The 13,237-nt window shown below is 33.9% G+C and overlaps 1 protein-coding gene across 1 annotated transcript in view; it reads right to left on the bottom strand.

The window, feature by feature from the left end:
- Positions 1 to 614: 614 nt before the first annotated feature.
- The window catches only part of LOC129946842 (O-acyltransferase like protein), a 65,826-nt gene continuing 53,203 nt past the window's right edge, over positions 615 to 13,237 (bottom strand). Inside the window, exons 4-12 of the mRNA XM_056057199.1 lie at positions 10,977 to 11,185; positions 10,838 to 10,914; positions 10,582 to 10,766; positions 10,361 to 10,521; positions 2,036 to 2,204; positions 1,780 to 1,973; positions 1,396 to 1,712; positions 1,191 to 1,339; positions 615 to 1,128 (exon numbers count right to left, since the gene is read on the bottom strand). Of these exons, the coding sequence (XP_055913174.1) occupies positions 898 to 1,128; positions 1,191 to 1,339; positions 1,396 to 1,712; positions 1,780 to 1,973; positions 2,036 to 2,204; positions 10,361 to 10,521; positions 10,582 to 10,766; positions 10,838 to 10,914; positions 10,977 to 11,185 (1,692 nt within the window). The 3' untranslated portion in view covers positions 615 to 897. The remainder of the gene's footprint in view (positions 1,129 to 1,190; positions 1,340 to 1,395; positions 1,713 to 1,779; positions 1,974 to 2,035; positions 2,205 to 10,360; positions 10,522 to 10,581; positions 10,767 to 10,837; positions 10,915 to 10,976; positions 11,186 to 13,237) is intronic.

The following is a 13,237-nucleotide window of genomic DNA, read 5'->3' on the forward strand; positions in this document are numbered from 1 at the left end:
GAAATAGCCAGTTGCACTTCTCCCCTTAACAATTTAACCGTAATACCCGCGCTTCTAGGAAGTACAGAGATTCTTTTTTTAGCCGTGCTACGCGAATGTGGAACGCCTTGCCACGCTCTTTCACTTCAATTTTCAGAAATTTAAAACCAATGTACACCGACACCTCCTATCGAACCCTTCCCTCTATTCCTAATGCTCACACTGTGTCTTTGGCATATTAAAGGTATAAAAAACCCTTTAAGTGTTCGCTAATTATAAAAAAAAACTGAAAATTTGTTTCGACCATAACATTAAAATTAAATTCTATTATTTCATTTGAAAATAATATTTTTGTTTGTCCATAAAGAAACGATATTTATTGCAAAGATCACATTATTAATTTTGGTATGAACTGTAATTTAATGTATGTTATAAGGCCAAGTAGGGTTTGTAGTAACATGGAATTAAGAATACTACAATCAATCTACAAGATTGCAATTACAGACAATTTTTTTCTTGATTTCTTATCCCGATATTTATTAAAGGAAACTTTTGAAAGTCATTTATACATTCCCAATGTCCTAGAAATTATAAATAAAAAATAAAATAAATAATACAAAAAAAATATACAGACATTCCAGGGAAAAAATTGCATTCTATTTATTTAAAAATAATCCTTCGAACTAAAAAATATACTTAGGATCTAATTAAAATATTTTAAATCAGTTTTCTCCAAATCTGCTTAAAATCTACTATACAAAATGACTAAGCATATACATTTCCATTATTTTACAACTTACACTTGTTTTTTGTTTATGATTTGTTTTTGTTTAAAACCTTAAATATGAAATAATTTAATACTAAGAAAATAAGCGTTAGTGGCTTAATTTGTGCGACGCCTTGAACTCAATTAATTTTCTATTCGGCATGCACTTTGCTTTGGATACTCTCTTGATTCAACGAGTCTGAGTTTAGTTCGTTATTGTTTATTGAATGATCACAGACTTGCTTCTGGCAGGTTATTTCGGACTTTTTACTCTTTGGTGTTCGATTGAAAATAAGTTTTTTGAGATTTTGGAAGGGTATATCGAAGAAGAGGGTTAGAAGTGTCGACGCTACGAATATGCTTATCAATTCATTGGTGTCCAACTACAGAAAAAAGAATGAATATAAACTTGAGTTTTATTTTTGTATGAGATTAATTAATTTACCATAAGGTACACGAAATTGTAGTAATGATGGATGTGACGTCTACGTCCGACATTGAAGAAGAAAACGGGGAATTGGGTTAGATAGATGGCGTACGACAGCTTTGTCGCCACTTGGAAGCCCTTCCATGAAAAGAAGTTCGTCAGATGGTCTGAAATTAATTATTAATAGAAAATGTAGCTTTTTTGAAATTTTGAAAATATTTACTCTTGTATCCCATATGAGACACAAAGACAATCCAAGCGAAGAAGAAGCACCATGCTACTGGTGCAAAGGCAGCGTATATTGCCGCATGTGTGGAATTGTAAACGTAGGACATGTCACCCATTGGAGCAGGTCCAAGCAGAGAAGCGAGAAGACAGAATACGGCAACAGTCCATCCAATTCGTAGTTGGGAGTTTGTAAGATTGATACCTCGGAGCTTTCTCAGTCCATAACCAAGGAAAATTCCAATTATGTACACTGTCGATCTGTGAGGTGGGAAAGAGTACATATAATCTGCTGTCCTGAATAGTCTTTGAATTCTGAAATTAAAACAAACAACCAATTATTCAACATTGAACACTATTTGAGATTGATATTGAACCCTACGTTGTTCCAAAGTAAACGTAGTTTGAAAGCTCATTTACAACTGTTGTGTAATATCTAGCTGCCGTTCCAATGATTGCCAGTGATGTAAGTCCAATAACTCCGCCTCTCGGCCACTTCCAAATTGAGAAAATCATCAGCGGTGCCACAACAAAAAGTTCAGTGTCGATACCGAGATGATGGGTATGAGTCAAACACTGCACAAGAAAGGGTTTTAGGAATCATGAAACATAAAAGGTATTTATTTACAAGTACTTACCATTTCACCAAATCCAAAGTAATTGTGTATAAACAAAAGATTCCTCCACCAGTTTTTCTTACAAATATTTGAATGATGGCCAACAACAAGATTCCATTGTGGACCGGATCCCCACATTGGAAGGATAAATGTGCAAAAGATTATAAGTGCTGCCAATGGTGGCACAATCCTTAAAAGAAATCACAGAAACCATTGAATTAAAATTTATGAAATATTGCTTCATCAAAAATGTTTCATTTCTGTTTTTTACATTTTACCAGAACTTAGGAATGGAAAGGTTTAAACTCATTGGTTATTGTGACAGATGTAAGTATTTATAACATTTACATTTTGTACGTATGTAAAATTTCATCTTCAAAATTTGATCTAGCACAGACAAATGAGATATATTTCATATTTTAGTGTAATGGTCAGTTTGGGCAGTCTTAACCGCAATTTTAGGATTTTGAAAAATCCTACAGAGTGGCTAATGAATCGTGGTACAAAAACAAATCTTAAAAACTTTTTTCTTAATAACTCCAATTTTTTTAACTTCCCATAGGAAGTTATTGTAATGGGTCCGATTCGTCAATTTGAAAATTTTGACATTTCTCGACGTTTCAAGGTCTCTAGAGTAGAAATAAAAGATTTTTAGAAAGATGTCTCTGCGTGCGTGTTTACGTACGTTCGTACGTCCGTACGTTCGCAACGTTTTTTTCGTCGTCCATAGCTCAAGAACTAAAAGAGATATCGATTTCAAATACATTTTGTATACAGATAATAAGGCAGAAAGATGCAAAAAGGGCCCTCAAAAAAATTGCGTGGGTGGTTTTTTTACCATATCAGTTTGAAAAAAAGGTGAAAATTTTGGTTAACCCTAAATATCTTACGAACCAAAAACGCTAGAGACTTGAATTAAATTTAATATAATATATTGTAACGTGATATCAAACAGGTATATTTTTTGAAAAAAAAATCCACATAACGGTATTTTTTATAAATCAAAAATACTGAAAAAAATGTGTCACCTCCAAAATTTTACGACTAAAATATGATTTCATCTCCAAAACAGTTTTGTGCAAAGAAAAATAATGTTTTTGACATCTGATACAATTTTGAGGAAAATCGAACTGACAGTTTTCTTACAAAAAATAAAAACCCCAAAAAAAATTAATAAAAGTTGGTAAAAATTGATTTTCGAATCAAATATCTTTTCAAAACTTTAATTTACTATAATCTTTCAAAAAAATTTGTTGTCAACATCCAGTAAAATTTTGAATAAAATCGAATTGACAGTTTTTTTTTTACAAAAAATTAAAAACCGAAAAAAATTAAAAAAAAGTTGGTAACAAATGATTTTCGACTCAAAAATCTTTCCAAAAATTTGAGATAATAGCTTCAAACTAATTTTTATTATAAAAAATATTGTTAGGACACATTTTGAGAAAAATCGAATAGACAGTTTTTTTACAAAAACTAAAAAAAAAATGTATAAAAGTTGGTAAAAATTGATTTTCGTCTCAAATATCTTTTCAAAAATTGTAAGCTTTAAAATAATTTTATCTTTCAAAAAATATTGTTGTTAACATTCAATAAATTTTGAAAAAAAAAATCGAATTGACGTTTTTGTACAAAGAATAAAAAATCTAAACAAAATTTAACAAAAGTTGGTAAAAATTGATTTGAAAAATTTGAAATATTGGCTTCAAACTAATTTTATCTTATAAGAAATATTGTTTTCAACATTCGATACAATTTTGAAAAAAATCGCATTGATATTGAAATTGAATTGAAACTTTAACAAAAATCAATACTAAAACTTGGTAAAAATTTACTTTCGACTCAAATAACTTTTCAAAAATTATAAATATTGGCATCAAACTTACTTTATTTCACTGAAAATATTGTTTTCGATATTCACTAATTTTTATATAAAAATCCAACTGGCAGTTTTTTCATAAAAAATAAAATCTACAAAAAGTATTACGCAAATTTGGTAAAAATTGATACGAGTACATATAGACAAACTTTTAAGCAAGACAAATCGACAGACGGGATGGGAAGTTATCAGTGTGGGTCGCATCCCAGCCTCTTTTTTTATTTGTGGATCGATCTTTAAAATTATTAAAATTAGACAATTAAGATGAGGGACTTGGCATCTTGGGTTGTGAGCCAGTTTCGCTGAACGTTTGGCAGCGCTCCTCCAAGCCTATGGGCAATCGTTTTCCGATCGTAGGACAATAATTCAAGCAATCCCTAAGGGTAACTCTGCATTAGGTCATGGATAACTTCCTAATACCATTATATCTTATCATTATTAAGAACGATTGAATATTAAAAACAAATATTAATAAACTTTCGAATGATATGAAACAAAAAAAGAGGCTGGGATGCGACCCACACTGATAACTTCCTATCCCGTCTACCGATTTTTCTTGTAGTTGAATTATTAAAACAAAAATTTATTTACCAACAATATTTTGCAACGAGTATTTTAGTCGAAACCCAATTTTTACCAATTTTAGTAGCATTTCTTAAAAGTTCTTATTTCTTATATAAACAAATACAAATTGGATGAATTAAAATAATTTGAAGTCGATGTCTTATATTCTGCACGAGATATCGAAAACCGGACATAAAATTTTACCAATTTTGCGTACTATTTTTTGTAGATTTTAATTTTTTATGATTTTTGATTTTTATAAAAAATTTACTGAATATCGCAAACAATATTTTCTGTGAGATAAAAATAGTTTAAAACTAATATTTTTAAATTTTAAAAAGATATTTGAGTTAAAAAAAAATGTTTGCCAAGTCTTAGTACTGTTTTTTTAGGTTTTTATTATTTGTAAAAAAAATTACCGAATGTTAAAAACAATATTTCTTATAAAATAAAATAAGTTTGAAGCCATAATCTCAAATATTTGAGGAAAAATTACTTAAGCTTTACCAATATGTATTAATGTTTTGTTTAGGTTCTTTTTTTTGTTGAAAACAATATTTTTTGTAATATAAAATTAATTTGATGTCAATATCTAAAATTTTTGAAAAGATATTTGAGTCGAAAATTAACTTTGACCCACTTTAATTAATTTTTGTTAGGTTTTTATTTTTTGCGAAGAAACGGTTGATTCGACTTTTCTCAAAAATTTGAAATATTTCTTAAAATTTTTCTAAATGCTGACAACAATATTTTTTAAAAGATAAAATAAGTTTAAAGCTAATATTTCATAGTTTTGAAAAGATATTTAAGTCGAAAATCATTTCTTAACAACTTGTATTAACTTTTGTAGGTTTTTATTTTTTATAAAAAAAAAAACTGTCAATTCATATTTCTTAAAATTTTACCAGATATTAAAAACGGTATTCTTCTTTGCACAAAATGATATTGGAGATACAATCATTTTTCGTTCCTAAAATTTACTAGGTGACACATATTTTTTGTTGTTTAGAAAAAAAGTTAACCAAAATGTTAATTTTTTTATAAATTGATGTGGTGAAAAAACCACCCACTCAATTTTTTTGATATTCCTTTCTACATTATTATCTGTATACAAAATTTTATTTGAAGTCGATATCTCTACTGATCTTGAGCTACGGACGACGAAAAAAAACTTTCCGAACGTACGTACACACGCATGCATATCTCTTAAAAAATCTTTTATCTCGACTCCAGGGACTTTGAAACGTCGATAAATGTCAAAATTTTCTATTCGACAAATTGGACCGATTGCAATAACTTCCTATGAGAAGTTAATAAAAGCAACGTTCTCTATAAAATATGATTCGAGTTTCTTAATGTAGTAATATTAATCAACCACCCTGTAGAATATACAAATTTGTATAGGTGGTTTTCAGGAACTTACAATGGGCAGGTTCAAGCAACATTAGGGTCTTCATTTGCAGTCAACTTCATTCTCTGAACGTACATTTTTACCAAGGCAACTAGTTACTTTTTCAAGTATCATACATTTCAAACTCGGAACCTTACTTCACAAGTCCTACATTATATTGACTGTGCAAAGACTAAGAAAAGCATTATTGTCAACCAAACAATCCTTAGGCAAGCTACAAGTCCAACACGATTTGTATTTTGTATTGTAAAGAATTATGATGTTCCCTCTTCCAATTTAACAAGGATCTTTTTCACGGAAAACATTAAATGCAAATGTGCATAAAATAAATATATTAAGAGTAATAAAGTTCAGCTTTCAGTTAATTGAAAAATCATGATTAGTTGTCATTTTGACATAAGTGGACTTCACTTGATACTTAGGGAGATTTTTGTTGACTAACTTTCCAGTCAACTTGTTTTGAAGGCAAGTTTTTGGCAGCTGGCCAATCAGATTGTTTTCTATAAGAAAAACAATGAAGACATATTCACTTTATGCTTATAGCGTAGCTTTTGTATAAGTTTTTGAAAGATTTAGATTTAGATTTATTTAGTTGAAGTTGCTTGATAAGGGTAAATGGGAGCGGGTTTGGGGGTAAAAGTTAACTATTTGCGTTGGTTAATAAAATACAGTCTTAACTCGTTACTCAATTGTTGCTTGTCACTTAGTTCTCTCAAGTTACGCGGTATTGTATTCCAAAGACGTATAACTGAGATAAAGAATTGTTTCTCGGATGTAAGGCAGGTGAAATGTGGTAAAATCAAACAAGCAGATCTGTTGGATGTCGAAAGACGGATTTTATCAAAAAGATATGAAGGTTCAAAGGTTGCATTGTTTTAAGACTTGAAAATAACAAACACATGGTACGAAACTTCATATAATTAAAAAATGACATGCCTAATAATTTTTTTCCAAATGTGAAATATGGTCAAATCTCCTCAGATTGTAAATATAGCGCAGAGCACTATTGAATGCTACTTGAAGTTTTCTTTTGCTTTCAGTATCAAATCAAATCAAATGGGGTGGCACAACAGTCCGTTGTGAACCAGGGCCTAGTGACTTACAACACTCAACCATTCCTGTGTGCGAGTACTGTTGTCAGGAATGGAAGGGACCTACAATTTAAGGCCGAATCCGAACGGCTAGTTTGAGAAAGCACTTTTTCATGACAAGGATTACTCTTGAAGGATTTGTCAATTCCTCGCACAGGAAGGGATTGAACCCAAGACCCCTTGCATGACAGTCCAACGCACTAACCATCATGCTACGGCTTTCAGTATCACAGTTATAAAATATTCCAAAACCATACACGAGAATTGGTATGACCAAAGTCTTAACGAGAACTAATCTTGTCTTTGGTGGTGTAAACTTTTGAGCTGTTCATAAAGTTCGAAGAATCCCATATGTTTTACACACAACTTCATTAATATCGTCATTCCATGTAAAAATTCGGTTGAATACAAACCCTAAGTCCTTTGACTTATCCACGAATTCAATTTTTGAAGAACCAAGCATAATTGAGGGAAAAAAAGACACATCTAGCTTCATTTTCGAGATAACAAGGCATTTACATTTCTTCGGATTGAGCGAGAGACCATTGTTTACCGACCACCTCAAAATTCTTTGGAGATCATCGTTCAGATCATTGGCACAATTTTCTAAGAGCCCAAGAGGGCAGCTTTTATATATTTGAATATCAAAAAAATCAAATGGGGTGGCGCAACAGTCCGTTGTGAACCAGGGCCTAGTGACTTACAACTCTCAACCATTCCTGTGTGCGAGTACTGTTGTCAGGAATGGAAGGGACCTACAATTTAAGGCCGAATCCGAACGGCTAATTTGAGAAAGCACTTTTTCATGACAAGAATTACTCTTGAAGGATTTGTCAATTCCTCGCAAGAGGCAGTACCCGCGAAAATTATTTTTTTTTTAATTAAGGTGGCACAGGCAGGGATTGAACCCAAGACCCCTTGCACGACAGTCCAACGCACTAACCATCATGCCACGGGTACTACATATTTGAATATCATCAGCATAAAAATGCTTCGATGAATTCAAGATTGTATGTTGTATGTCATTTATGTACATAATAACAGAGGGCCGAAAATCGACCCTTGTGGAACGCCCTGTAGCACAGGACAAACATTTGATAACGCAGTCTCTAAGAAGACAGTCTGTTTTCTATCACTAAGATACGATGAAAACAATTTTACAGCAGAAGAAGACATTTTGAAACGGTGGCTCATCATATCAATAAGAATAGAGTTTTCAACCATATCAAATGCCTTGGAGAAGTCCAGTAAAACAAGAAAAGTAATCTGGTCTTCATCTAGTTGCGCTCTTATGTCTTCAAATACTTTCAAAATTGCTGTGGCACGAAAACCAGACTGAACTGAGACGAGAAGATCATTAAGTACGAGATTATCATTAACTTGCTTATGCATAATTCGTTCGCAGATTTTGGTCGAATAGGGAAGAATTGAAATCGGCCTAAATTCCTCACCCGATGAGTTTTTAGGTATTGGAATATTTTTGCATTTTTCCACTGACAAGGAAAATCACAGGTCAAAAAGATTGTAGATATTAGTATCTGGAGTCGATAAGAAATTTAAATTTAATTCGTTTACATCTATATCACTTTTGCACTTTAATTTCTGCTTGCCTACTCCTAATTCCCAAAGATTATTCCACATCTTTCGCCCATCTACATTAGTTTAAACTTATTAGAATAGAACTTTGTTTTAGAACAACTTCTTTTCGTTTATCTTTGTAAGCTTGAAGGTACTCATCTATAAGGTAGCGCTTCCATCGCTGGTAAGCATGATCTCCAAGCATTTACTTAAGGTATCACCCTACCGGTTGATAAGGGAACATGTGTGTTAAATAGGTTATTTATATTACTATGAAGAAAGTCAACTTGAGCATCCGGCGAGGTCATACCATAAATAAGACTCCAAGGAATCGAACGAATATGATTTTCCAAAGCAGCATAATTTATATTCTTGAAGTTACGGCAACTATAAGTTGTATTGTTAGCATGAACGTTAGTATCGAAGTCAAAAGTTAGAAAGATGAGGTCATGTTTTGAAAAAGCAGGAACAGAAATTTGGTCATAAAAGAGTACTTTGTCAATATTATTTACAATAAACAAATCTAGAAGGATACTTGAGGTGTTGGTGAAGTGAGTAGGCATTTGGTATTTACTAAATGTAAATCAAACGCTTCCATATTTTCGCTGAGTTGACTTTCAACCAGGATATTGCTGTTAAAGTCACCGCATACAATAATGTTTCTTGCTGTGGTTGAATATTCATCCATTAATGTTTATATAGGTGTTAAATCGACATTTCTATTTGGCATTTGACAAGAACCAAGTTTCCGACACACAGATCGCATCAACTTTGGTATTAACAAATATTGCTCTAAACTCATCTATTTTATTTGCCATTAAGATGGCAAATTTTAAGCCCTAGCCTACGACTGCAAAACACCTTTTCCATTGATCGCAAAACTACGTCGTCACTATCGCCCATGGAGATCACTCCGCTGTCATTTAATTCCATTTTGGTTAGTATTTTGGTGTATAGGAGAACCAAATGACTCACAAAAGTATATGTGGATAGTAAGCGACTTATCTACTTTCCAAAGCTTAAGAATTTGTACAAAAGGACAGGAATAGGAAAGGAAATCAAGCAAAATCATTATCTATCAACTCCTGCTCTCACCTCCCCATGGTGAGCATCGGGTGCCTAGCACCTCAATTGAAAAATGGGTTTAAACCCCAGTGGAAAGTTATTGTGAGAGGGGCGCAGAGGAATTCCCGAGATGGAATCAACGGTGGCGTCTACAGTTCCAGTAAGGTTGAACTACTTCTTCGACTTATTCGGATCCCAGGCCTATAAGGAGTGGTTTTATCCGGCTCCCCATCCTTGGAGTTATACTTAGGATTTGGCCCTTCATGTTGGGGGTTGTGCCGTCGGGGTGACTTCCTGGCCACGTAAAAGCTTCATAGTTGCGAAGCACCAACAAGCCTCGGATACGGACGGATTTACCAACGCAAATGAATTAAGGACAACGAACTTGGGATATGCACGTGTAATGTTAGGTCCCTTAACAGACCACGTGCAGCCGAAGAATTAGCGGAGGCCCCAGACCGGTATAAAGCAGACATCATATTCGACTTTAATAACAATACAAGTGTTTAAAGATCCAATTCAATTTTGTTTTGTTTTGTTTCCAATATTTAAGATTTCCCTTCCATACTGAAGATTGATTTTGGATTATTAATTTAAACCCCTACAATTTGAGTATACATTTTAGAAGTTCAAAAATTTTAAATTAAGTTTCGACTCCAGGAAAATATCAAAAATACAGTAACCAAACAATTACACTTTTTAACATTGAAGACTATCTGAATACTTAAGTTAATTTTTTTTTTAAATTATTTAAGTACCTCATGAGTCTGCCAATATATTCATTTTTAAGACGAGCGGGTTGTCCTTTCAAAAGTCTTCCAAATAGCGAATAAGCTGTTAACATTCCACTAAACATTAAAAATGGATCAGTGTACAGAGATGCTGCTCTGCCAATCACCGTCCAAGGTCGTCCAAGGCTCTAAACAAAAGGCAAACTTATAAAAAACCACAAACTATTGATTCATACTTCAAATCTTACCTCAGCCATTTCCGTTCTATTATTGAAAGCATTAAAGAATACCGCCATTGATTTGTGTGACAAAAGCAGCATGATTGCATTTAGAAATCTAATTCCATGCACAGCTTCAATGTCATCTGGAGATGATGTTGTACTAAAGAGTGATTTAGTATTTTTATAAAGAGAGAACGCTGTAAACCATTGGTCTGAAATTAATTGACTTTTAGAAAATCTAATCATGTTTAATTAATTAAAAAATAATTTTTGTTTGCTTTACTCTGTTTAGCTCCGTCGGATCGTAGTTCGTAGATGGTTGATAGAATAGCAATCGAAATCATACATAAAAAGAATTGTCTAAAGGTTGAGAATAAAAGGTTATTGAGGAAAATGGTATTTAAATATTATTTAAAATTTACACAGCCAATTTTGTGCTTCGATCCCAGGGAAGATTTTGTTTTATTTGGCAATGTTGGGGTTCGACTCGTACTTTGAATGAAACTCCAGTTGACATTGTCATGTTGGTTAGGAATTCCTTAACAGTATATTCAACATCTTGTGGCTTACAGGAAGATGGTACACATATTCCCCAGTTAATTATATTATATCGTGGTACACGATGTCCCGGCTGGAAGGAAAAACAAAAAAGTTTTTAAAATTTTAAAGTATAGAAAAAACTTGTAAATGTGAAAATTCCTCCTGATTTTTTTAATTTAACTTATTTATCTTATAACAAAGTGCTCATTAGAATTTAATTTCAAAAATTGCATATTCTGTACAATTTTGAATACTTTATTAATACATGTTGGCCCACGAATCGTGCTACAAACATGATAAATGTTTGTATTGTGTAAGTAATGGACTTTAATTTAATTTTTAAGTAATCAGCTTAGGCAGGTAAGTAGAAATAGCGTTCTCAAGGCAACCTAGCCTGAGATCCAATTTGCGCTGTAGTGCGCCGTTTTGATACCAAAAACTCGTTTGAACTTTGATTGAAAGGGATAGATTGATAGAGAAGCTTTATAGCGATTATGTTAGAGCCATTTTGTCGCATTGAGAAAAAAGATTAGGTCTCTAATCTTTGTCTCAGATAGCTCATCAAGTTCTTTTCCAAAGTATTTTATTCTAGTGTTTACCAAAGCAGGACATTTACAGAGGAAATGGATTATCGTGTTACTTTCTCTTTGGTCACTACAGCTACGGCAAAAGGTGTTGTAAGCGATACCCAACTTCTCTGCATGAACTCCTATAGGCCAATGTCCGGTACAAATCGCAACAATCCTGGCTATGTCTTGCCTTGGCCTGCATAGAAGATCGTTTGTACGGGTTTTGTTATAGGTGGGCCATATCTTCCTAGATATAATGCAGTTGGGTAAATTGCTCCAACTTCGGTTTATTCAGTTTGGTAGATAGAAAAGATTTTACCCTTTATAGCACCAAGAGGAATGTTAACCATTTCCGCAAGTGGGCTATGAAGGGCCGATCCTTGCCTGGCTAGCTCGTCAGCCCGTTCATTTCCCACGATACCACCATGGCCCGGAACCGAGATCAGGGTGACACCGAGGTTAATATTCAAGCTCGCAAGCTCATCGCGACATTGCCGGACCAATTTAGATGAGGATGTGGCCGAGTTAATGGCTTTGACAGCTGCCTGACTGTTTGTAAAGATAGCCGCATTTCGTTTTTGGTTTGGGTTTTGTTTAAGTATCTTACATGCCTCCCTTATTGCCAGCAGTTCAGCCTGAAAAACGCTAGCAAAGTCAGGAAGCCGAAAGGATTTGGCTAAATTTAGGGACTCAGAAAAGATCCCAGAACCAACTCCACACTCCATCTTTAAGCCGTCAGTAAAGATGGTTGTGTCGAAACCTATCGACACGATGTCATCCTCCCAATCTTCTCTCGATGGGAAAATAACCTTAAAACCCTTACTAAGGTTCAAAGTAGGAGTGCAGTAGTCAGTGTCTACCGAGATAATATCTGAGGGAATTAATTTCGTAGTGTTGCTGTGACCGTAAGGTTTTGACAACAAGGTCGATTGGTAGAAGATCCAAAATAACGTTTAAGGCGTCCGTTGGGCAAGTACGCATGGCCCCTGTGGTGCCCACGCAAGCTGTTCTCTGAACCTTCTTTAGCTTATTAATGTTATAGGCTTTGCTAAGAGCAGGCCACCACACAATCGAACCATATGTTAAGATAGGGCGTACTACGGCTGTGTACGTCCATAAAATCATCTTCGACTGAAGTCCCCACTTTGTGCCGAAAGTTTTGCTGCAGGCGTAGAAGGCAACACAGGCCTTCTTAACCCGTACTCCAATATTTAGTTTCCAGTTTAGTTTAGGGTCGAGTATAACTCCCTAATATTTTGCACTGAAAGACAATGATAGGATTTGACTATTGAGTCGAGGTAGCGTGAAGGGCGGTACTTTAGTTTTGGTGGTAAAGAGCAACAGTTCAATTTTACTTTGGTTAACTTCTAATCCACAACTCGTGGCCCAGTTGCTAACTTTCTTCAAAGCTGACTCCGTGATTTCACTAATCACAGAGGTGTACTTTCCTGACACCAATAGCACCAAATTATCCGCGTAGGCTACTGCCTTCACTCCACATCTCTTTAATTTAACGAGAATTGTATCCATGACCAGAAGCCATAGAAGAGGCGAAAGGACACCACCCTGTGGTG

Source organism: Eupeodes corollae, chromosome 2 (assembly GCF_945859685.1).
Source record: "Eupeodes corollae chromosome 2, idEupCoro1.1, whole genome shotgun sequence".
Taxonomy (NCBI): Eukaryota; Metazoa; Arthropoda; class Insecta; order Diptera; family Syrphidae; genus Eupeodes; species Eupeodes corollae.